We start from the raw sequence: 24,736 nt of genomic DNA on the forward strand, positions 1-24,736 counted from the left end.
ACTACGTTCGTCCATTATTTTATATAAGCCTTACTATTTGCTTCGTCATAGACCTGCTTTGTTTATTAAGTACATAGGCTCTATTATATTCGAAGATAATTGTGCCGTTTAAAAGACGCGTTACGCTGATATTAAAAAGTAAACATTTATTTTGAACTGCTTGGTGCACAGATTATTAGTAACAAGTCTTATCTTATAATCAATCCCACAAAATCGCGCAAATTAATCAAAAGCAATCAATCAAGCAATCGCGTATTTAATCCCACTGCTGGGTTTCCCCTTGATTTTTCCACTCCTCTCAACTCTGCGCGATCTCCGACCAATCCCTCCGATAAACATTAAGGTCATCACCATCATTTACGCGGTCTACCTCGACTTCTATGCCCGCCTTGAAGTAACAATCCTTTCATTGGGACGTAAATAGGCTATTTATGTTTGCAGAACATTTATGGTAGCATAAAGTAGAAGCTAGGATAACACAGAGACGCGTCTACCTATTTGCATAGTTTTACATTGTGTCCGAAAGTCCTGGAAACAAGTACCTACTGTTCCTAAAGGGTAAATATAGTTAAGACCTTGCCGTTACCATAGCAACGGCCTTGTTGTCTTAGCCTAGAATTCGTGAGAACGACAACCTTCAAACAAACCAATAACTGTTTAAACAACGGAATTCCAAAAAGAAAAGGCTTGAGTAAACACATTTAATGACAAAGACATTAATTGAAACACATACTTGGTAGAACAATACAATTATTTGATGAGGATAAGTAGCTACCTAAAGCATAATTATTACAAAATATATTCCTGTATTTTAACATAACATAAACAGCCGATATACGTACCACTGCTGGCATAGGCCTCCCCTCAATCGACTGGAGAATATATACTACATCAACAAATTTAGGACAATAGCTTTCTGAGATCGGTCCATTTATGGTATGTTACCTAAAATCCAATCTACTTGTATTTTGCGTACATCTGGCTTTAGTCATAATTATATTAAAGAATAATGTACACTACCAATGAAAAGATGAATCCGTGGTAGTACGCTTGCCTATCACTTTGAGGTCGTAGGTTCGAATCCAGCACAGGCCTAAACCAATGATTGTCGAATTTATTTTCGAATTCATGTTTGGATCATAAAGGATTATCACGTGCTCAGCAGCTAAGGAAACCGTGAGGAAACCCACATTCCCGAGAAATGCATTTTCGGAGGTATGTGACCTAACCTGTATTGGCCTGGTTTTCCTTTAGCGGATTGGAAGGTCAGACAGGCAGTCGCTTCTGTAAAAAACCGGACCTGTCAAATCTTCAAGTTAGGTAAGCGGATCCTGGGAAAAACGGGATAATGCTAATACTCTTAAGATCCCACCATAGAACGACCTTCACCGAGCTGGTTAATGGATGAAAAGTATTTTATATTAAATTAGGAGATGATGATGATATATACGTACAACAGAGCGGAGTGCCGCCCCGCACCAATTCGTATCGGCACCGAGCCAGATTTACCTCACCCCCGCTGGGTCTCACTTTAGTCTAAATGGTCGTAAACTGTTAAGGAGTAAGACAGCACGCGTCTACTGTCTGTCCTGCTCACACTTACGTGTTAAGCGACACGCGATCTTCTTGTTGTGTGGTTTATGAGGTTGAATACCAACCTCACCAACTCTGGTGTCAGGGTTATAATTGAGCCACCAAAGGCCCCTGACAAGGCTCATGTAACGATTACTTACTTACATCAGTAAATAGTAACCGGGACCAACGGCTTAACGTGCCTTCCGAAGCACGGATCATCTTACTTTTGGACAATCAGGTGATCAGCCTGTAATGTCCTAACCAAACTAAGGATCACAAAGTGATTTTTGTGATATGCCCCCACCGGGATTCGAACCCGGGGCCTCCGGATCGTGAGTCCAACGCTCAACCACTGGACCACAGAGGCCGTTCAGACACACGATAAGAACGAGACATTGGTATGGAGGGTCTGGGCTGTGGTTTTCCTTACTTCAGCATAGAATCATTACGTATCTGTATATCTACGACGACAAAGATACTCGTCAAAGAGTGAACATATACAATAGGATCACCAACCGCCCGTTGTTGCATTGGTCGTGAGGTCACCACCAGCGTCAATCACAACACAATAGGAATAGGTCAGCGGTATTATTCGAAACCGCTTCAATGTGTTTGACGGAATAGTACTGTCACGTGTGCAAATCGAAATGATCATGAACGACTTATACATGTATACGTAGATAAGTGTATACAAGGTGTATATAGTGCTTCTACTTTCTTAATTTTGTTTTGTCTTCATCGGTATGTCGTCGTCAACGACTTCCGCGGTCCAGTGGGTTCGATTCCCGGTGGGGACATATCATAAAAATATTTTGTGGTCCTTAGTTCGGTTAGAACATTACAGGCTGATCACCTGATTGTCCTATAGTAAAATGATCCGTGCTTCGGAAGGCACGTTAAGCCGTTGGTCCCGCTTATTACTTATTGATGTAAGTACGAAGTCGTTACATAAGCCATGTCCTGACAAGGCTCATGTAACGGCCTTTGGGAGTTCAATAGTAACAATACCCTGACACTAGGGTTGATGAAGTTGGTACTCTACCTTACAACCCACATGATAAAAGAAGAAGGATATGTCGTGAAAACCGACACAAAATCGTGTTCTTTCTAACACGATGGTCCATCAATATATCGGCCCGCTCGATGGGGTATTCACCCGTCACCATACAGTAATTTCCTACCAAAAGTGGTTGTAAGTTGTCTTGCCACAGTTGGTCTGCCCACCCTGCTTAGGATTGCGGGCATGAGTTTTGCATATGAATATATTTTGTAGAAATAATGGATAGAGTACTATACAATGGAAGGTATCTTTTAGAGTTAACGAAAATGTTTCTACCTGAGAAGGTTCGTATCAACCATTATATTTAACTTCTAACCTATAACCGTTTCTTTGTAGGTAATTAACCATTTATTCATGAGATGTAAAACAACTATTTCGTCCCAAGTGCTAATACCCACTCTATAAGTAAATTAGTGAGAGCTAATTTCAGTTTACGATGTTCGAAATAATAAGTTAACATCATTTTGTGCAGAACTTGAACAATAATGAAATTAAAATGTAATTTGTGAGAGAATGAGTTTATCTACTGACGTGAATAAGTCACCTCAAATGGGGGAAATACCAACATTATAACAATCTACTTACATTCACTCTCAGTTATAACTTTCTGTTGCAAAATGATACTGCAAAAACAGCTTAACTAACTTTTCGCATAACAGAAATCCTCCGCTTCGTACGCGCTGTCAGATTTTTTTAATTATATATGAAATAACAATCACTTTTTTTATGGCCTGGATACAGAGAAATTAAGCCCATATCTTAATTTTGATGCCGATGCTAAGTGTCTATCCAGTGTTATTTAATTCTTCTGAAAGGTCTTTTTAATATAAGTAATGACAAATAGGCAGAAAAACTGCTTTAAAAAAATCTGATGGCGTCATTAGGAGAATTCGTCGCGTGATGTCAGTGGATGATGACATTAGAATTTTTCAAATTAATGGTTAGCGGAATTAAGTACAGCACTTTCTAAATATATTTTTTTCTAAACTATAGATGTGGGAGATTTAAAATAAGTAACGTTTTTTTTATAATTTTATCAGCTTTTTTGTAACTATTAAACTATACTATACATTAATTACATTTCCAGTGCTTTTTATTTCGAAAGTGTATCATGTGTAGGTGCTTATAATTTTAAAAGTGTAGTATTTGGGTTTACAGATATATGCATAGATGCTCAATGCACACACACACCCATTAAACATTTTGTTACTGAAGTACATTTTAAACTCAGCACACCCGGAAAACTAAATAACATGATTTTGCTTAAAAAGCTTTTATTTTCGTCGACTTTTAAACAGGAGCTTGTTTGTAATAGAAGTAGCTGGATGCATTATGTATTCTATTTATGTAAGTATTTCATTTGACATCTCTCCTGCTCAAAATGAATAAGGAAACAGGGTTGAAATTTTAATGTAAATACATACAGGGTGATAGTGACATCGTAACGATTCTGACTTTACATCAAGTGTAATTTCCCGTCGCAAAAGTATTGAACTGAAATAAATTTAAAAACACACTAAAGTATAAACTTTCACCTCCAGTCTTCTTGGGAAGCTCCTGGTAACGTCTTACAAAGGACATTCAAAAACCTAAGTAATCGAAACAGTTAGACTAAAGAAAACTGCAGTTATCTAGTGTCTAACTTATTTTTGACGTGACTTATTGTAGATTCGCCGCATATTGCATTAATTACTTGGTGCGACAAATGGGGAGCGTTGAGGGCTCCCACCTAGGACAAAATTTGTGCCCAGCAGGGCGCGAACTTCGGTTCAGGGCATCATCTGAGGGGTATTTCAAAGAATTAATCGGCCCTAGTAGGCCGATAGCGATTAGCACTGGATGAGGGAAATCGTCGACCACATTGTATTGACCATGCCACGCCATGTTCTAAGAGAAGTGAACAGATATGTCTTACCTGCGCTCTGTGCTACAGGGGCGGCGAACACGATTGTTGATGACAAAAGCGTCGCCATCAACAACGTGCACCACGAAGCCATGGCGGATTACCTGAGGATAAAATTATAATATAAATAACATAACATTAGCTCACACAACTATATCTCAATTGGGATAGACAGATCCATCGCAAGATAAATTAAGTACCCACACCTCAACGAGCATTCTGGTACACTTAGCGATAGGTGGTGAGCCGTTTCGCCGTCTATAGTGACTTCCAGCATAAAACTATGCTACCTTCTTAAACTATCTCCATACCAAATTTCATCTAAATCGGTGCAGTGATTTAAGCGTGAAAAGGTTAGACGGACAGACGGAGTCACGGCCGGAAAGTTTTAGAAATAGATAAGTCTGTGTATATGTAAACATCTTATGGAATTTATATTCCATAAGATGTTTACATATACACAGACACACATACTACTTACTTATATACTTCGTTACAAACAAAATGTTTTCGCGAACAAATACGCCTGTGTTGTGAAAAATGATACTCTAGCGCCTCTAGCTCTATATACACGGTGTTAGTGACACCGTAACGAAAACTTTAGGGAATAATTCAGACCATGATTCTGAGTTGATACTCGTATTTAGTGGAATTTTCCGTCGCTAAAGTATGGAACAGCAAATAATATACTACATAATTTTCATGAATTTTTCGACGGGAAATTTCACATGATTGTCACATGTGACTCAGTACGATTCTATGTCTTTTACACCCCTTACAATCCCCCGTTGGGAAAGACGAATTTTTCATCGTAAAAGCACACCCCGGGCACTTCATAAAAAACACCTCATTTTACACAGACACTTCACATTGACGTTATCGTACACGCGTATCTGTGTATGTGACGTCTGACACCCATACGATTGAAGACTAAAGTAAGACCGAGGGGTGAGGGGGGATGAGTTAAACCTAGCTTAGCTGCTGGTAGCGAGCGGAGAGTTGCTGTTCCATAAGTAGTATACATAAATTTGCGACGGAATATTCCACTTGATATTACACTTCTCATCAAAAAAATCGAAACACTTCCGTTTTCATTGTTTCTGTCCGAATTTAACACAAAAAAGAATTCATACGATGAAAAAAAATACATAAATGTATAGCTGGCAGTTTGGCCATTACAGTAATAAGCGAAAATTCTAAATTCAAAATTAGAATTTCATTTGTTTATCTTATAAACGAAATGAATCACTGTTTTGAGACAAATGTGTGTTTAGGGTTGGAGTACATTTAGCGTTTAAAAACTAAAAATTGGCGCCTATCCTTAAACTTTTTGTTTTTTATTTCAATACTGTGACTTTGGGACGTCTGAAAAAAGGTTTTTTTTTCTAAAACGTATGGATACTTCGCCCACAGAAGCCGCCCAAGTTGTGGCATTGCTGGATTCTGGCCTTAGTCAGCGTGTTGTGGCTGCAAGACTGCATCTAAGCCTGTCATCTGTTCATAGAGTCTATAAACGTTATCGGGAGACTGGTTTGTTCACGCGCCGTTCAGGATCTGGCAGGAATCGGGTCACTTCTGAGCGAGATGATCGATTTATTGTAACAACTTCTTTAAGAAATCGACGCCTTAACGCTTTTCAACTGCAGCAGCGGCTTCGTGTTGTACGAAGGGTGGCTGTAAGTGACTCTACAATTAGAAGAAGGTTGAAGGATCGTGGACTGGTACCGCATAAGCCAGCAAATGGGCCGAAATTAACTGCAGACCATCGAAGAGCGCGCCTTAACTTTGCACGTGAGCACCTAAATTGGTCATACCTACAGTGGAGCAAAGTTCTCTTTTCTGATGAGTGTAAAATTATGCTGTATGGTAACGACGGAAGGAACAAGGTCTACAGAAGAGACGGAGAACGCTATGCACAATGCTGCATTGAAGAAAAGGTCAGCTATGGTGGCGGTTCTGTAGGTATGACCAATTTAGGTGCTCACGTGCAAAGTTAAGGCGCGCTCTTCGATGGTCTGCAGTTAATTTCGGCCCATTTGCTGGCTTATGCGGTACCAGTCCACGATCCTTCAACCTTCTTCTAATTGTAGAGTCACTTACAGCCACCCTTCGTACAACACGAAGCCGCTGCTGCAGTTGAAAAGCGTTAAGGCGTCGATTTCTTAAAGAAGTTGTTACAATAAATCGATCATCTCGCTCAGAAGTGACCCGATTCCTGCCAGATCCTGAACGGCGCGTGAACAAACCAGTCTCCCGATAACGTTTATAGACTCTATGAACAGATGACAGGCTTAGATGCAGTCTTGCAGCCACAACACGCTGACTAAGGCCAGAATCCAGCAATGCCACAACTTGGGCGGCTTCTGTGGGCGAAGTATCCATACGTTTTAGAAAAAAAACCTTTTTTCAGACGTCCCAAAGTCACAGTATTGAAATAAAAAACAAAAAGTTTAAGGATAGGCGCCAATTTTTAGTTTTTAAACGCTAAATGTACTCCAACCCTAAACACACATTTGTCTCAAAACAGTGATTCATTTCGTTTATAAGATAAACAAATGAAATTCTAATTTTGAATTTAGAATTTTCGCTTATTACTGTAATGGCCAAACTGCCAGCTATACATTTATGTATTTTTTTTCATCGTATGAATTCTTTTTTGTGTTAAATTCGGACAGAAACAATGAAAACGGAAGTGTTTCGATTTTTTTGATGAGAAGTGTAATTCAGATACATGAGCTGAATCATCCCCCTCAGTATCGGTACGGTGTCCCTAACACCCTGTATAAATCGTAAGTCAACTCCAACGGCACTTGGAAAACAATTTGTTTTGCATAGCTTCACGTTCCCGAACCAACGCCCACAAAGAGATAGATCGCCTTGAACAAGCAATTTTCATATTGAATGCTCGCATAAACACATTCTTTTTATACTCATGAACGTTTACCGTGCATAAACACACGCCTATAATCCCTAATGACGTTAGCAGGGCCACAAATAATGTGAAGACAAGTTGCAGCGGCTTTTGACACGAAGAATGATGAGCCGTATGGTGATAAGTGACCGGCCCATAACCCGTTATAATGGTCTATCGTGTTAAAAAGTAGTCCTTATACGGATTGTTACAAACCTACGAGATTTTCATTTAATTTGAAAATAGAATCTATCGTGTTGTGATAATATACGTAAGTATAATTATAATGAAGCAGTGGCAGTACATGAATGTGCCTTGCAATAAAGATGATTATCCAAACTAACATTATAAATGTGAAAATGTGTGTGTCTGTTTGTTTGTCCATCTTTCACGGCAAAACGGAGAATGAATTGACGTGATTTTTTTAAATGGAGATATTTGAAGGGACGGACATAGGCTACGGTTTGTCTCTTTACAACCCCCCACTTCCCTAAAATAGGGGGTTGAAGTTTATATGGAGCATTTCGCAATTTTTAAGGTAGGAAGCTAAAAATTGGTACACCGACTATTTGTTACCAAGCAAAACTACCTGCCTTATTCTTTGAACTGTGTTACCCCAAATTTAACGCGATCAAAGCCGCAGGCAAAAGCTAGTGTTAAAATATGCCCGGACACCTTTAAAACAAATACATTATAATTTTAAGTTTAAATACAAATTATAACAGCCTCCGTGGTCTAGTGGTTAGAGCGTTAGGCTCACGATCTGGAGGTCCGGGTTCGATTCCCGATGGGGACATTGTCGAAATCACTTTGTGAGCGTCCTTTGTTTGGTAAGGACTTTTCAGGCTTGAATCACCTGATTGTCCGAAAAAGTAAGATGATTCCGTGCTTCGGAGGGCACGTTACGCCGTTGGTCCCGGCTATTAGCCGTAAAAACACCTCCACCAACCCGCAGTGGAGCAGCGTGGTGGAGTATGCTCCATACCGCCTCCGGTTGATCGAGGAGAGGCCTGTGCCCAGCAGTGGGACGTATATAGGCAGTTTATATATATGCAAATTATAATCCCCAAAGCCAATTCAATAAAAATGCCTTCATCATCTTAACTAATAAAATTGAATTTCCTCGTAAAATTTTCCTTAAGCAAAAAAATATAAGTTCACAGAGTCTTTCTGATATCGATTTGACAGAGGATGGTTCATATCTCACTAGAATACTGTAGGACACAATACAACCACTCAATAGAGCGCAACCACCGTCGCGCCACCAACTAAATGTATACAGTTGTATAAAACATATAAATGTATACAGTTGTATAAAATGTATAAATGTATACAGTTGTATAAAAGCTACCTCGCCTGGCGTCCTGTTGGTTGCGCAACCAACAAGACATTAGGTGTCATCTGCATACATTTACATACATGGGGTTCTAGCTCACTAGATATGGCCCTAATTTAGAACAACACTAACTAGACACTAACAACATAGTAACACTGAATAACTTACGTACATTTACGTTTAGTAGTTGTCATCAAACAAGTAAGTATATTGTTGTTTTTTTAACGTGACTTAGGTATTATATTATAAGTATCTATTATTCTGTTATAGTATCTATGGCATTAACTTCTTGTCAGGACCAAATATAATGCAGCTACCGCTGGTGTAATAGGTAGTAAAGGTACGGCATAGATGCCTATGCTGAAATGGGAGCAAAAAAAAAATTGAACGCGTTCAGCTGATTATTTTCCCGGGTATGTCGTAAAAGCCATGAAAAGATCTCTTGACAATCTTGTAACAAAAATCCTAACACGTTTTTCTTATCACACTTAAATGTGTTATTTCCTGTACATCATCGGTACCTTTTCCCTATATTTTCGCCTATTTGATTTTCCCGGTAAACGAACAAAACAAAGAAAACAAAATGTAAACTTACCTCCGGAAAATAACAAACGTTAAACATAAACTCCCTGTCGTGATCCCTAATGGAGTGGAATAAGAGACAAATTGCAACCACTTTTGATACAAAATCCTGAGACAGATATATGTAAGTAACTACATATATGTAGCGACGGGTTAAATTCTAAATTCAAAAATATCTCTATTTAGTAGGTAACATAGTTACACTTTGAATCGTCATTTTTTACATAACGAACGTCTCATCTGTCTAAAACTACTGTCAATTCGCACAACATGTAAGCATCACCCCATATAGTCCATCATATTACAAAGGGCACAATCCCTAAGTCGGTTTTTATAATAAGTAGCTAAACGCGATCTATGTTTTAAACCTACAGCACAGATTACTTAGAATAGTTACTACATAGCAGATAAATCACTCAGTACAGTCATGAGCAATATAATGTACCCACTTTAGGACTCTGTCGCACTAGCATATTATTTGACATTTAGTGAGACTTACAGTTCAATTTGTCAAACAAGTTAATGTGACATGGTACCAAAGTGTATACATACTAATGCTCGTTACCGAACATCCTATTCCTACCACTATAGGTAATATCCTCCGTCTCGGCGATTTCATCGGCGACCGCTGCGTGCTAAAATGTGCCTAAACACTTAAGCATACTGTTGTTATAGCTTCGCACACGCGGCCTCAAAAGGCCGCAAACGGCCCGAATGCGGAAACGATAGGTAAAAAACGCGCGCCAATACATAGTGTAAAGAAGCACTGCCTATAGTCGCTTCCAGTAGATAATAGAAGGTAATCCGGGAAATAAACAAAACCTGACTGAAGGAAAATCTCTTCTGAGCTAGAAATCGTATAAGTGCACTTACCAATGATCGATTTGTAGTAGCTCGAAGAAACCGCAACAACATAGCATTGTGAAACTTCTCGAGGCTTTTCCTTGTAAAATGGGAAAACTTTTACAAAAAGGCTTTATAGGGCTTCTTGCTTTTAATTGTTCTACTTCTATTCTTGGATGTTGAAAGACGTTTTAGAAGGAAGCCATAGTTCTTGAGGAAAATAATTACGTTCTTTCAAAATTGTTTTAAATACGTATCGTATGAAAAAACACACAGGCGGATAGGAGAGATCCGAAAATGATACTATTCTACCCGACTGCGGCGAAATAGAAGAGGGTTATGTGTGTGATCGCTATGTATTTATGTGTACGTTTGTTCCCTCCAAACTTCCAAACCACATATCAGAATTTTACAAATAAAGCGTCTTGTAACGTGACGCTAAATTTAATATGTCGCCCTCTAGATGACATAAACTGAGGAGGAAAAGAAATAAATCCAAGGCTATACCCTTTTTTGGGTATCAAAATGTAATATTCTACTTGGGGTTATGCACAGGTTACAACCGAAATCCGAGCGCATCGCGGCGGCGCGGTTGTATACAATCTCCCCCGTGAGTGTATATAGGTAAATAAGTATGTAGAAATTCAAAAATATTTGTCTACTCGAAACTATATCTACACGAAACGTGTCTCGTTGCCGATGACCATTCAAGGATGGACACTCAACTCACATCCTCATTTATCATGAATACTTTGGCTAGATACGGCTGTAGATATACTTACTATGTACTATATCTATTGCTTGTACTACGCTTGTTGTAAGGAATAGTTCACTATGAGGGACTACCCAGGCCACGTTCACCAAAAACAATATAAATTCAAATTCAAATTCAAATGTATTTATTGCATTGCTACAGGTCAAGAAGGTCTTAAACAATATTACATACATCCACTGCAGCATACCAGTCTAGGTGTACAATTTTAATTCTAATATATTTAAATTACAATTTCAATTAGATATTAAAATAATGTGAGTTAATAATATAGATGGCGTTGTACAGCTTTCACGAGATTATGACCTACTTTCTCATTACTCGGGTACACAATTATTCCAAAATACAACATAATAGCAGAAACATATACAAATAATTGTTTCTTGATATTTGGATCACATTGTGTATAGAGTTATGTTGCTACCTATATTGCTTCTCTTTATTTTGATCAGAATAATAATGGTTGGAAGATGTAGTTGTGCCTGGGTGTAATAAAAAGGGTTTTACATTTATACCCAACAACAAATATAAAAGATGCGTATGTCTGTCCATGAAATTAGAGGGTTAAACGAAGGAAAATCTGTACAGCGCCATCTATAATGCTTTTGACGAACGTACCCTGGAAAGTCCCGGCGCCACTTTATATACTATAATATAACTAAGTACTTAGAACTCATCATCATTAATTTAAGAAGCACGCTCTCATCGGTATATCATTCTCCACAACTTCCTACTAAGTCACAACGTTCGCCATCTCTTTAATTTGTTCCATGTACTTAAACTATTCTTTGTCTTCCCCTTCCTCTATCTCCTTCTATGACGTTTTTAATAAATTCGTACAAATACGTATAACTAGTGCAAACTAAATTCCTTAAGTTAAGATGTTCAGGAGAACCACAGCAACTCACAGCCAATACGTTGGTTTGTCTTTGGGAATGGAAGCATTAACTATTTATAGTCGAAACCGTTCAAGAATAACTTCGATATTTAAGTGGTTGGCAAGTTGGACTAACTTCCCGTGGGTCCTCTTACGTGCAAATACCAAACTTGCTTTGAACTTCTCGAGGAAATTACAAATTGCCAATAAAACAAACATAAAGGTCAAGCTTTCTCACTTTCGTAATCTCTATCCGATAGGAATACGTCAGGGGCCTTTGGCGGCTCAATCATATCTTTGATACCAAGGTTGATGAGGTTGGTATTCCACCTCACAACCAACACGATAAGAAGAAGACACCACTTTTGCTTTTTCCACCCTCATCAAAGTCTTCATGCTCGCCTGTTTAGAGTACCTTACTCGTGATCTGGCTTTTCTTTAAAACATCTTCGATTTGATCGCGGTAGGTACGTTCACCTAGGCCTTCCTTTTCCCACTCTACCACCACTTACACCCACATCATAAATATTTTTCGTAAATCTACTTTTCTATGTAGTCTACTCTAATCTATGTTTTTTTCCAAATCTACGGCAGTTTGTATTGTACATTGATGGGATTCATCAACTTTTAATTAAAATCTCCAGAAGGACATATACTCACAACATAAGAAGATAGGAATAAAGCCACAGATCTTCAAAATATTACTTTTTGCCACTTGTGGTAGTGGCATCTACATACATACATAAACACATACATAAATAAACTCACGCCTATTTCCCAGTAAGAGTAAGCAGATTATGGAGGTTTGTGGCGTCTACACTAATACCGAATATAATAAGCTATGAGATCAGACGAGGATTAAAACAAAGCTAATAGATTATCGACCTACCTTAGTACTACAGTTATTTATCCATGCAATTATTTGACTTATGGATTTTTTATTTTTACACTCCCTAGACTATTCATGCAATCACGATTGAATTTCTATACCTATTTTTTTTTTTAATTTTAAATGATGTTATTGTCTTGTTTTTGTGTGCGGCGTCCTTTTTACCGACTTCAAAAAAGGAGGAGGTTCTCAATTCGACCGTATATTTTTTTTTTTTTTTTTTTATGTTTGTTCGGGCATATCTTCGTCGTATATGAACCGATTTTGATAATTCTTTTTTTGTTTGAAAGGAGATATACCCAAGGGGGTCCCATGTCAAGGAAGTCAGGATCTGATGATGGAAGACCAGAGAAATCGAGGGGAATTTTCAAAAATCGTAGGAGCGACTAGTGCGTTTGTAAAATCATATTGATCGGATCGATCTTTAGGCTTCGGGAAAACTTCCCGACCTTCGAAAACTGGTCAGCATCAGGGAGACACCCTATGGCCTGGCAAAACTATACAACCTGGAGCAATTTTTCTTTCACGAAACGTATTTAAATCTTGATCAAATTCAATCGCCGGTGCAAAAAAACAAAATGGCGGAAAAACAAGATGGCCGCCATACAAAATTTTGTCGATTTTGGAAGAAGCCCCTTTGGGTAAAAATAATGTATGGGGCGCTTACTCAAAACGTCATGTAGAGTACGGAAATACTTTCTGGTCACCAAAAATTGCTCCGCATCAGAGAAATACTCTACGGCCTGGCAAAACTATCGCACGTGAACCAATATTTCTTTCAGAGCACTTATTTAAATCTTGGTCAAATTCCATAGCGTGTGAAAAAAAAATGGCGGAAAAACAAGATGGCCGCCATACAAAATTTTGTTTTTCCAGAAAATGTCTTGGGGGTAAAAATGATGTATAGGGGTGTGATCGGAACGTCATCTTTGAAAACTGCTCCCAATCAGGGAGACATTCTACGGCCTGGCAAACCTATTGCACCTGGATTTTGTTTGTTTCCACGACACCCATTTAAATCATGGTCAAATTCTGTCGCCGGTGAAAAAAAACAAAATGGCGGGAAAACAAGATGGCCGCCATACGAAGAGGGACAGTTTCGAATAAACAGGACACGCGAGCTGCTTTAGCAGCGAGCGAACCACGCGAAATCTACTGTATCTATATGTGTGCGTGAGTGTGTATGATAGCAGCTTCCACTGACAACCACATGTGTGTGTATGTGTGTGTGTGTGTGTGTGTGTGTGTGTGTGTGTGTGTGTGTGTGTGTGTGTGTGTGTGTGTGCGCGTGTGTGAGTGTGTGTGTGTGTGTGTGTGTGCGCGTGTGTGAGTGTGTGTGTGTGTAAACATGTTCATCAATAATAATTGTGATCACTACTAATCATGCTGAAAATTTGTCTGTCTCTGCATCCTTGCTCGGTCTAACCATCACTTAAAATCGTAAAATAAAATAAAATTTTTAACAAAAAAAAACCGACTTCAAACGCAAAACTAAAAAGCAATAAATAAATTTACTTCGCACAAAGTAATTAGTACGTATTTTCAATTATTTAATTAATTTTATAAATCTGAAGTCGGTGCCAAGTAAATGCTACAACAACCCTACTACAATATCAAATTACTATGTACACACAATATTGTTTAATACCTATATCAAAGCAATTACAAAACAATGTCAAACAAAAAATTACAAAACAATCAGTATTGAATTTTGAAAAATATATAAATCGGTACTTCGTTGTAGCATTTCCTTGGCACCGGCTTCAGATTTATAAAATTAATTAACTAATTGAAAATACGTACTAATTACTTTGTGCGAAGTAAATTTATTTATTGCTTTTTAGTTTTGCGTTTGAAGTCGGTTTTTTTTTGTTAAAAATTTTATATAATAAACAATTTATATTCTATTCTCAAATGACGGGGTAGGCAAAGGTACATACACCCACACCTCGCCAGCTATAATTAAGTCCCATGCAATAGAGGCGAGCGTATTGCCATAAATAGAGCACGTATCCTGGAAACCACGTGACATTAATTACGTATGATCCAAACACGAATTCGAGCTCATCAAGTCGAATTCCATCTATAATATTTTTCTGTAATAACAAGAGGCTGTCCTACCCATCTTCGAAAGAAAATTGAAAATTGCGTCCCAATAACAAAACATTTTATGAAATTGGAATCGTCTTAGGATTGCTGCGTTTGACGTTTGATTGGTTTTAATCAAAACATACCTATTTATTTATACATGTATATGTCCTTCTGGAGATTTTAATTAAAAGTTGATGAATCCCATCAATGTACAATACAAACTGCCATAGATTTGGAAAAAAACATAGATTAGAGTAGACTACATAGAAAAGTAGATTTACGAAAAATATTTATGATGTGGGTGTAAGTAGTGGTAGAGTGGGAAAAGGAAGGCCTAGGTGAACGTACCTACGGCGATCAAATCGAGGATGTTTTAAAGAAAACCTAGATCACGAGTTGGTACTCTAAACAGGCGAGCATGAAGACTTTGACGAGGGTGGAAAAAGCAAAAGTGGTGTCTTCTTCTTATCATGTTGGTAGTGAAGTGGATTACCAACCCCATCAACCCTGGTATCAGGGTTATTATTGAGCCGCCATAGGCTCCTGACATGACTCATGTAACGACTACATCCTTACATAAGTAAATAGTAACCGGGGCCAACTAACGTGCCTTCCGAAGCACGGATCAGCCTGTAATGTCCTAACCAAACTAGGGATCACAAAGTGATTTTTGTGATATGTCCCCACCGGGATTCGAACCCGGGGCCTCCGGATCGTGAGCCTAATGCTCAACCACTAGACCACGGCGTGGTGTGTTAGGGTGGTAACTGTAAACCCGTAGACTCTTTCTACTCCATTGGAAAATAGGCGTGATTCTGTAAGAAACCTGTTACGTATACTGATTTCTTATTACACGACATATTAATATTATAAAGCTTCTGCCAATTTTGACATTTACGTCATAGAACATACAATAGAATGTAAATAGGGATGCGCTGAGTAGTGATTTAACCGAATCGAATATTCGACCGAATTACACGCTATCTATACTACGCATACTTGTAGTAAATCCTCAAAGAGAACCTAGTTTTACTCGAACCATCTGAAGAAGTAACCGAATAAATATTTTTTTGGGCTTTTGATCAATCGGACTACAAGCATGAGGGTGAAGTTACAAAAAAAGTTCAATAGTTTATCTTTATTCATAAAAATATTGTTGAGGTTAATAACCTTAATCTACCAACATTATGTTCTGTTTCTTTAAAGAGTTTTAAGTATTTTTTTTTGTTCCTTCATGAAAAATATACTATCGAATATATGCGACACGAAACCGAATACGAATATTCAAATTCAGAATACCAAACGAATGTTCGGTGCAACTCTAGTAATAAACTGTATCTATAGCTATCGATAAATTTTTATATCGTCCATTATTCCTATAGCAGTAACTTGTTGCTTAAGCGTATATCAACAAGTAGGTTATACGTACTATTAGTACTTAATGTTATATAAGTACGAGATTTATTTTCTATACTTCGCGAATGTAGGACACGTGAAAGTGAGTGTGAGTAAGTAGTTCCCAGGGATGTCAGACAGTTGTCCTGATTTTTCCATGGTTACATGGGTCTACTTTCAAGAGAATACAATTAAACACGTTCTGTTCGATACGACATACATATTCGTAGACAAGAAGTGATGCAACTACCCTCATAACAAACATAATAATCTTCTTATCGTGTCGATAGCAAACTAAATAGTATCGGCCCAAAACTTGGCAACAAGTATGGCGCTATCTGCAGCGCTCATCAAATCCTCCTGCGTGCAGGTGTTCGGGCACGCAGGACACGATGTAAGATGTTCAATCGTTTGGGGAACAGTGCCGCACTTGCACTTTAAGTCCGAGCCATCCGAGAAGCCCCACCTTTTGGGGGGATGTAGTAAGCCTTCTCGCAGAGTAGCGAGTAGCGGCATAGCCGTGAAACCAATTACTACCTACACCACGATGGCATACCAAACCAAACATAATAATGATCAACAGAAAGATACCCAAATACTCAAGTTGTAACTTGAGACTTGATTCTCCACTTGCTGATAAGATCCATCTGATATCATCATCATCATTGGCCTTATACGTCTGTTTCAGACGATTTATGACGTCATTGCCTCGAAGAAATACACTTTTTTGCATTTTATAACCTATCCAAATTTTAACAGCCAGATAAGTACGTTTAGATACTTATGTGCTAGATAATAGTGTATCACATACAAGCGACTTAAACATTTCTGACGAGGAGTGGGTGTAATACTATACACCTCTGCCTACCCCTTAGGGGATACAGGCGTGATGCTATGTATGTTGTTTAAGCTAAAACTCGCACGGGTTTCGCGGACTAACTTAATTCTGTATAATTCCTCAAACTGGTTCTTCACCCAATCACACCCTGGACACTCCATACAAGTTCACTATTTTTGATCGTTTTCCACAATAAATAATTTTAAAACGACAACAAAAAAATCCTAAAAAAATGTCCGACCTCAAAATATATCTATTAAAAAGAAATAAATAATATTTTGTTACCTGAGAGTGCCCGAGGTTGTAGCTCCCAAATTCAGGATTCAGAATTACGAATCCTCTTAATTTGTTAATTCGCTTGTCTTCTCATTATATTTACAAATGGCAACCCTAGCATCTAAGGAAGTGGGTCGCAGGTCGTAGCCCCGACGGCTTTCTTGTCTCAGTTATGTTATATAAAATATATCGTTCACCTATGGATGAATGATGACTGTTCCTTGTTTAGCGACATAAAGAGTTGCTGAGGTTGGTTTCCTACCTCACACACAACCCACATGATAGAAGACGATGAGGCGCATAAAATTCTTAAAATAGAAAAATGTTGCTATTCTTCCTGCCTACTCGCGTTTAATGCTAAAAGATTTCAGCATTATTCCACCTTTCTCGTCGACTTTGCATCCCGATACCTCTTCACTTTACCTACTTCACGAGAAAAAAATGGACAACTATTCTATAACCACGTAATATCCCTCTGTTGTTTGTTGTGTTATATAGGAAATAATACTTTTCATCTTTTTAACCTGTACGGTCACGAGTACACTTTGAAACCATAGCACATTAACTTTTTGACAAATTAAACCGTAAGTAAGTCTGATGACAAATATGATAGTTCGACAGGGTTCTAAAGTGAGATGGCTGACTGTGTCTCTACAACATAAGCTCAGAGTAGTCAAAGGTACACCCTTCGCAAGATAAACTAAAGTATCCACACCTCACCGAGCTTTCTGTTAGCCCGACGTTGATAAGTGGTGAGCCGTATCGCGTCTCTATAAAATATCGGACTTCGAGTTTATGACCACATTGTCTAGCACGAGGTATCTGTAATGGACCTATAAATTTTTGAAAACCGTTGGGAGTCAAATTCCTATATCTATCGTGATTTGAGCGATAGACCATTAGGTACTTAAATGGGCAATGTGCTAACCAACTGGCACCATATATACGTTCTTCATGTCCATCTTAGAATTGACAACATTTCAAATTTTTAAGCCGTGGTTTTTTTGTGCTATTTCGAAAGTACTTGTTTAAATAGAAGACACGTATTTTTTCTTTTCAAGATTTTTCCACTAGAAGGTACAAAAAATATTTTTTGAAAATTGGATTCTGCCATTGATAGAATGAAGGCAGTATACTGTAATGTACCTTTGCATGCGTATTTAAAACAAGTCGCAAACAAAGTGTCATGTTATGTATGACATTTACTTTTTTTATAATTTTTATGTAAAGGTCTGAACTTATTATGCCTTCCTCTTCTGACCTCGTGGATTTTTCAATATATTTCTATTATTACTGAATTAAAAATCTGAAAAAATGTGTTTTGTGTAAATCATAGAAATATCTCGAAATGGTTTTCGATTTAAGGCACCTTAGTATAAATGAAATGTTGTCAATTTCGTCCCACATCTGGGGCATATAACAAGAAATAATACTATGTATAGAACGGCAACTCTCCGCTCCCCAGCAGCAGTTGAGCTAGGTTTACCTCACCAAGACATAGTTTAGTGTTCAATAGTATGGCAACAGATGTCACACACACAGATACGATACGATAATGTCAATATGTAGTGTCTGTGTAAAACGAGGTGTTTTGTACGAAGTGTCCGGGGTGTGGGTTGTTAAAAACGCAAACAATTTCACACATTCAAACAAATTCATCTAAAAAACAATATTGCAATTTGACATTTGCGCATATAAAAGATGAATTGCTCCTATGTGGCCTTTTTACACTCCCTAATTGGAAATTGTCTGATCACTTGTGGCTCATGTACATTAGCATTATGTAGAAACGGTCTTTAGTCGATTTGGATCGTAAGCGGCTCGGACCGCGGTGCGGTCGACTAATACTTTTTTGAATGGGTTGTTTGGGACCACCGGGTTTAAGTAAATACTGTGTTCTCTATACAAACCGCAGTGGTTCGAATCGACCCATTACAAAAAAGTTCTTCCGCGATTCACCCCTGAAACGACCCATTCAAAAAGAGTTCTTAATCGATTCGGGCCTTGGTCCCATTTGCTTGTGGCCCGAAACGACTAATTAGAAATTGCTGAAGATAAATAAATTATGTCTGTAAACTAGTGTGTTATGGTCAAAACTTCAAAAGCATTACCTACTGATAGACGTTGCAATGGTAGGTAACTCACTTAAATAATATCTAGTGACTTAATATCATTATTATATCCCCGATATAAGCGCTTGCCGTGTGTGTAGAGTGTGGTAAACTCATTATTACTCGGTCAAAGCGGAATTATCGCTGCTGAAATCCAATTTCGATCGTTATTGATGGATCACTCTGCTTCTACTAATTAGGCTCTACACTACTATACAGGATGTTAGTGACATCGTAACGACAACTCAGAATCATGGTCTGAATCATCCCCCTCAGTATTTGTTACGATGTCACTACCTACTTGTATGGCTACTTGTATGTACTTGTACAGGGTGTAATTGACACCGTAACAAATACTGAGGGGGATGATTCAATATCGAGTGGAATTTTCCTTCGCAAAAGTATAGAATTTAAAAAAACTTAAAAAATCACAAAAAAGCACGTGAATTTTGCGACTGAAAATACCACTTGATATTAACTCAGAATCATGGTCTGAATAATCCCCCTAATTATTCGTTACGATGTCACTAATACCCCGTATGCGTAGAGAAACTCGTGATCCCTAAACGGGTAAGCAGAACCACAAGCAATTACAAGACAACTTGCATGCAGTATTGATACGAAGTCCTAAACTACGTAGGTATGAGGTTTAACATCGTCTGTCTACCCCTGCGTGAGGCTATGTTATGTTTATTGCCCTTCTGCATTTTTTTTCCATTTATGTATTACAGCCCACAGGTCTTAACGACATTCCCCTATTTTATTCGTTTATCCACCCTGAACCTCATTATGCTTGTTTGCCAAGCCTCATTCATATTATTCTTCAAATGAATTCCTGCAAGGTAGATGCTTTCGTGACCCAGATTCTCGTGCCCACTAGTTCCCCTTACACAGGCAAAGTAAAACAAAAATCTCCAACCTACCCGCGTTTAATTACACCACTCCAATGGCTAGGAAAGACGTTTTTAACTGACCCTTACTCAATGATTACTACATGTACGGTCACGAGCGTTAATATGTATACACTTTGGTACCATAACACATTAACTTTTTTCACAAATTGAACTGTAAGTCTCACTAAATGTCAAATATTATGTTAGTGCGACAGAGTCCTAAAGTGGGTACATTATATTGCTCATGAGTGTACTGCCCCTTATTACTACAAGCATGCCGCTAGGTTAATGAGTATGACAAACTTTCCTGGCTATGTTCACCAAAAACAATATAGATGGCGTTGTACAGCTTTAACGTGATAATTACCTATTTTCTCATTACTCGGGTACATAATTATTCCAAAATATAATGTAAGTAATGGCAGGAGCATTTTATATGTATAAAAATATTAATTTGTTGTTTGATATTTGGCGAAGATGGGAGCCATCGGTACGGCAATGCAGGACGGAAGGGGCGAGTCACAGGGACTGTAACCTGGAACCTGACAGAGGGCAGCAGTAACTGTCAGTACTGTTCAGAGGCGAAGGACAGGAGTCCTAGTATGGCTCTGTAATAGACTACTCTGGACGCCATCCCACTTGCGTCAAACAGAGTACTGCGGGGCGGAAGGTAAGAGGGAAACCACTGCCCTATTTTTCCCTAATAAAGTAGCATGGAAAATGCTGCACCGACAAGACCGTGGCTCTTAAATTCTACTAGATATTTGGATATTACATTATGTATAGAATTATGTTGCTCTACCTATATTGCTTCTCTTTAGTTTGATCAGAACAATTATGGGAGGAAGATGTGTTATGCCTGGGTGTACTAAAAAGGATCATCATTTATAATCAAAAACAAAGATAAAAGATGCATATTTTATGTCTATGATCATGAAATTAGAACGTTAAACGAAGAGAAATCTGAACAGCACCGTATTTTTTTTTTGAGAAATGTAGCCTGAAAAGTCCCTCATTAAGTCTACATACATAAAATCACGCCTAATTCTCGTTGGGGTAGGCAGTGACCACGAAATTCCATAATACTACGACCCTGATACACCACATTCGCTTCTTGCACTCTCATCAAAGGCTTCATGCATGCACGCCGATTTAAAGTACTCTGACCTGGCCTTTCTTTAAAACATCCTGGATTTAATCGCGGTATGTATGCCTAGGCCTTCTTCTTCCAACCCTACCACTTACACCCGCATCGAAATAAAAAAAAACCAAATGCATTTATTGTATAACTATATTAAGTAAACAAATAGGAGGCCTGTCGTAAATCTTTTTTGTATCCACTTTCATTCATTCTCTCTACATAAATTAAAGTATCCCATCACTAATTTAAGAGCCCCGCTCTTGTCGGTGTAGCATTCTCCATACTACTTTTTAGGGAAAATAGGGCAGTTGTTTCCCTCTTGCTTTCCGCCCCGCAAAATTGCACTCGGCTGCAAATCTTCTCATTACTTACTTGTGGCTCTGACCACTCTATTTGGAATTACAGGCGTGAGTTTATGTCCTATAATCTCTCGTCTGGAAACTAGAGATAGCAAAATGCACCTCGTAAGCCGTTGTAAGCAGATTATGCAAGTATATAGGTGACCTGGATATGCCAGGAGGTGAACGGCCAATATAAAATCAATATCGTATCGTAACCTTTAGCAGGTCAATATTAACCCTGACACCAAGATTGGTGAGGTCGGTCATCCACCTCACTACTGTTAGATAGAAAAGCATCGATCGGCCTAATCTCGACTGATACATCCCTATGCTAACGAACGTCACAACACTACAATACATCCGTACTTTGAAAGATGTAATTCATACCTCGCATTGAAGCTATTGTTTAATATTATATTTATTGAAATATACTACAACGCCTATGTTTCTGTGATAATTTATTTCATAAACAACATTTGCTGTAGAGTTAAGGCAGACGAGATATCTCGTAGTTTTAAGTAATATCGATTGTTTTTAGATTTTTTCGCTCATGAATATACTCTACGTATTCAACTTGCATTTCATTCCAAGCAGGTAATAATAATAATTATGATAAACCATAAAGGCCCATACAATAAATACATTAACCTAATTACCTATAACATACAAAAAAACCGGTCAACTGCGAATCGGACTCGCGCACGGACGGTTCCGTACAAACTGCCGTTTAGTAAGAAGAGAGGACCCTAGCAAACCCCATATCATCGACTTCCACGATGGGACCTAACTGCCTCCTACACAAAACCCTCCAGGATTATGTGAGGTAACCCTATATTTTAAGAAATCCTATTTATTCACACAGTGAGAACTATACAGGGTGTTATTCGCTGCATCGAATGCACTGTAACGAATACTGAGGGGGTTGATTCAAACCATGATTCTGAGTTGATATCATGTGGAATTTCCCGTCGGAAATTTCATGAAAATTTTAGTGTTTTTTTAAATCATTTTCCGTTCCATACTTTTGCGACGGAAAATTCTACTTGATATTAACTCAGAATCATGGCCTGAATCATCCTTCAAAGTTTTCGTTACGATGTCAGTAACACCCTGTATACTGTTTGGCAAACACTGACATTTATAAATTGGTCCCATCGTGGTAGTCGATGACGTAGGATATATGTCACGGTCCGCTCTCGTACTAGCTAAAACCATAGGTCGCCATTAGTTTACCAACTTCAAATAAATTTGTAGTCGCAATAACATATTTTTTCTAACGTACACAGACGTACGGACAAGGGCGTCCTATAAGGGTTCCGTTTTTACTTTTGAGGTTCGGAACCCACAAAACAGTATCATAAACAAACTTAAAAAGAAAACTACCTATGTTGATACATTTGTGTCGCTTCGTTGGTCCACGGACACCATAATTAGACCCATATAAGGGGATATGAAGAATTACAACTGGTTTGGCCAAATATAATAAATTCCAAAGCTGTAAAAAAGAAACAAAATGTAATGTTCTTAAATCTAGTTAATAGGCAGTGGCTATTCCCATCCCTTTCGTTTCTTATGCGCATTTATAACCTGTCTCGCTCCTTACCCCTTTCTCACCGGAAGGCCCGGAAGCGAAGAAAACAAAACTAGTTGCTAATAAAATTGACCGCGTCCGCGCACGTTTCAAGTTCCCCAAAAATATCGGAAAAAAACTGATGAAATCCAGTGAAAATTGAGCTACAGTGAAGTGCTATTTGGTGTGTGGTGTTAGTGGAGTAGGAATTCCACCTTTGTTCCACGGGAGGCCTCCCCAATTTGAATTTTATTGCAACCACGAGGTGAGTCCTTGGAATCCTTTCCTCTTTCTACCACTGCCTATTTATTTTGTAAAAATAAAAACAATTTCTACTAATATACACCATAAACTCTAGCGCCTATCCAGCAACTTTATACAATATTTTTTAGAATAACATCTGAGCGTAAAGTAAGTAAATACATAAATATATGAAAAGGAACGTAATACGATTGTAGAACTTTACAGTAGAGCCTGCACACGACACATTTTATTTTCAAATGCGTTAACACATGATAGGTACAGTGTTGTCACGTAACCAAGAGAGGTTCTAAAAAACAACTTTGTCCCTTAAAAGGAACAAAAAGTTGATTAAGTGCGAGTCCGACTTGTGCACCGAGGGTTCCGTATAAAGTGTCGTAAATTACCAAAGATAATCTAAGGGAGGCTTTAACTTTTCCGTTGAAAATCTGTTGTTTTCTCACATCGAAATAACCTTTTTTTTTGTAATATAAGCTCACGACTATATAGCAATTGGGGTTGTTATAAGGTGAACTAAGTACCCACGCCTCACCGAGATTTCTGGTAAACCAACGTGATAGGTGGCGAGCCGTATCGCCGCCTATAAAGTTCGAGCCAACTGTGTTAGTGGAAACTGCACTTAAATTAAATTAACGAGTCATTGGCGCAAGTCCGATACCGGGATTCGAACTGGCGCTTCCCATTTGAGAAGCAAACTCTACATACCTAACGGTTCAATTATTTATACCTACAAATCCACCGTCACAACATCGTACAAAGCAACGAAAACATTATCTTTTACCACTTAAGAATTTATCACTCTTTCCGTGTTTTCGAACATAGGGATTTCCACATTTTTCCCGTACAGTTATTTTCCGATAAATAGGTTTTATCACCGCCCACGCGCGACCGTTCCTTCGATTCACGGTTTACAGACATGACTAAGGAAAAAACGCGTTCCATTAATGAAGGTAGTCTTGTCTTGTTTTTCTCTGCAGAGATTGACTGTCGATTCATTGCTTTATTAAAAGCAACCTCTTTAAAGGCACGAAAGAACTGCAACGCTCACATGTGCAAGTTTGTTTGTCTAGT

General features: G+C 38.3%; 1 protein-coding gene across 1 annotated transcript in view; it reads right to left on the reverse strand.

Annotated features, from left to right (window-relative positions):
* LOC126369649 (uncharacterized) overlaps window positions 1–24,736 on the reverse strand; it is a 108,466-nt gene that overhangs the window by 80,569 nt on the left and 3,161 nt on the right. Inside the window, exon 2 of the mRNA XM_050014192.1 lies at window positions 4,551–4,642. Within this exon, the coding sequence (XP_049870149.1) occupies window positions 4,551–4,632 (82 nt within the window). The 5' untranslated portion in view covers window positions 4,633–4,642. The remainder of the gene's footprint in view (window positions 1–4,550; window positions 4,643–24,736) is intronic.

Source organism: Pectinophora gossypiella, chromosome 9 (genome assembly GCF_024362695.1).
Source record: "Pectinophora gossypiella chromosome 9, ilPecGoss1.1, whole genome shotgun sequence".
Lineage (NCBI taxonomy): Eukaryota > Metazoa > Arthropoda > Insecta > Lepidoptera > Gelechiidae > Pectinophora > Pectinophora gossypiella.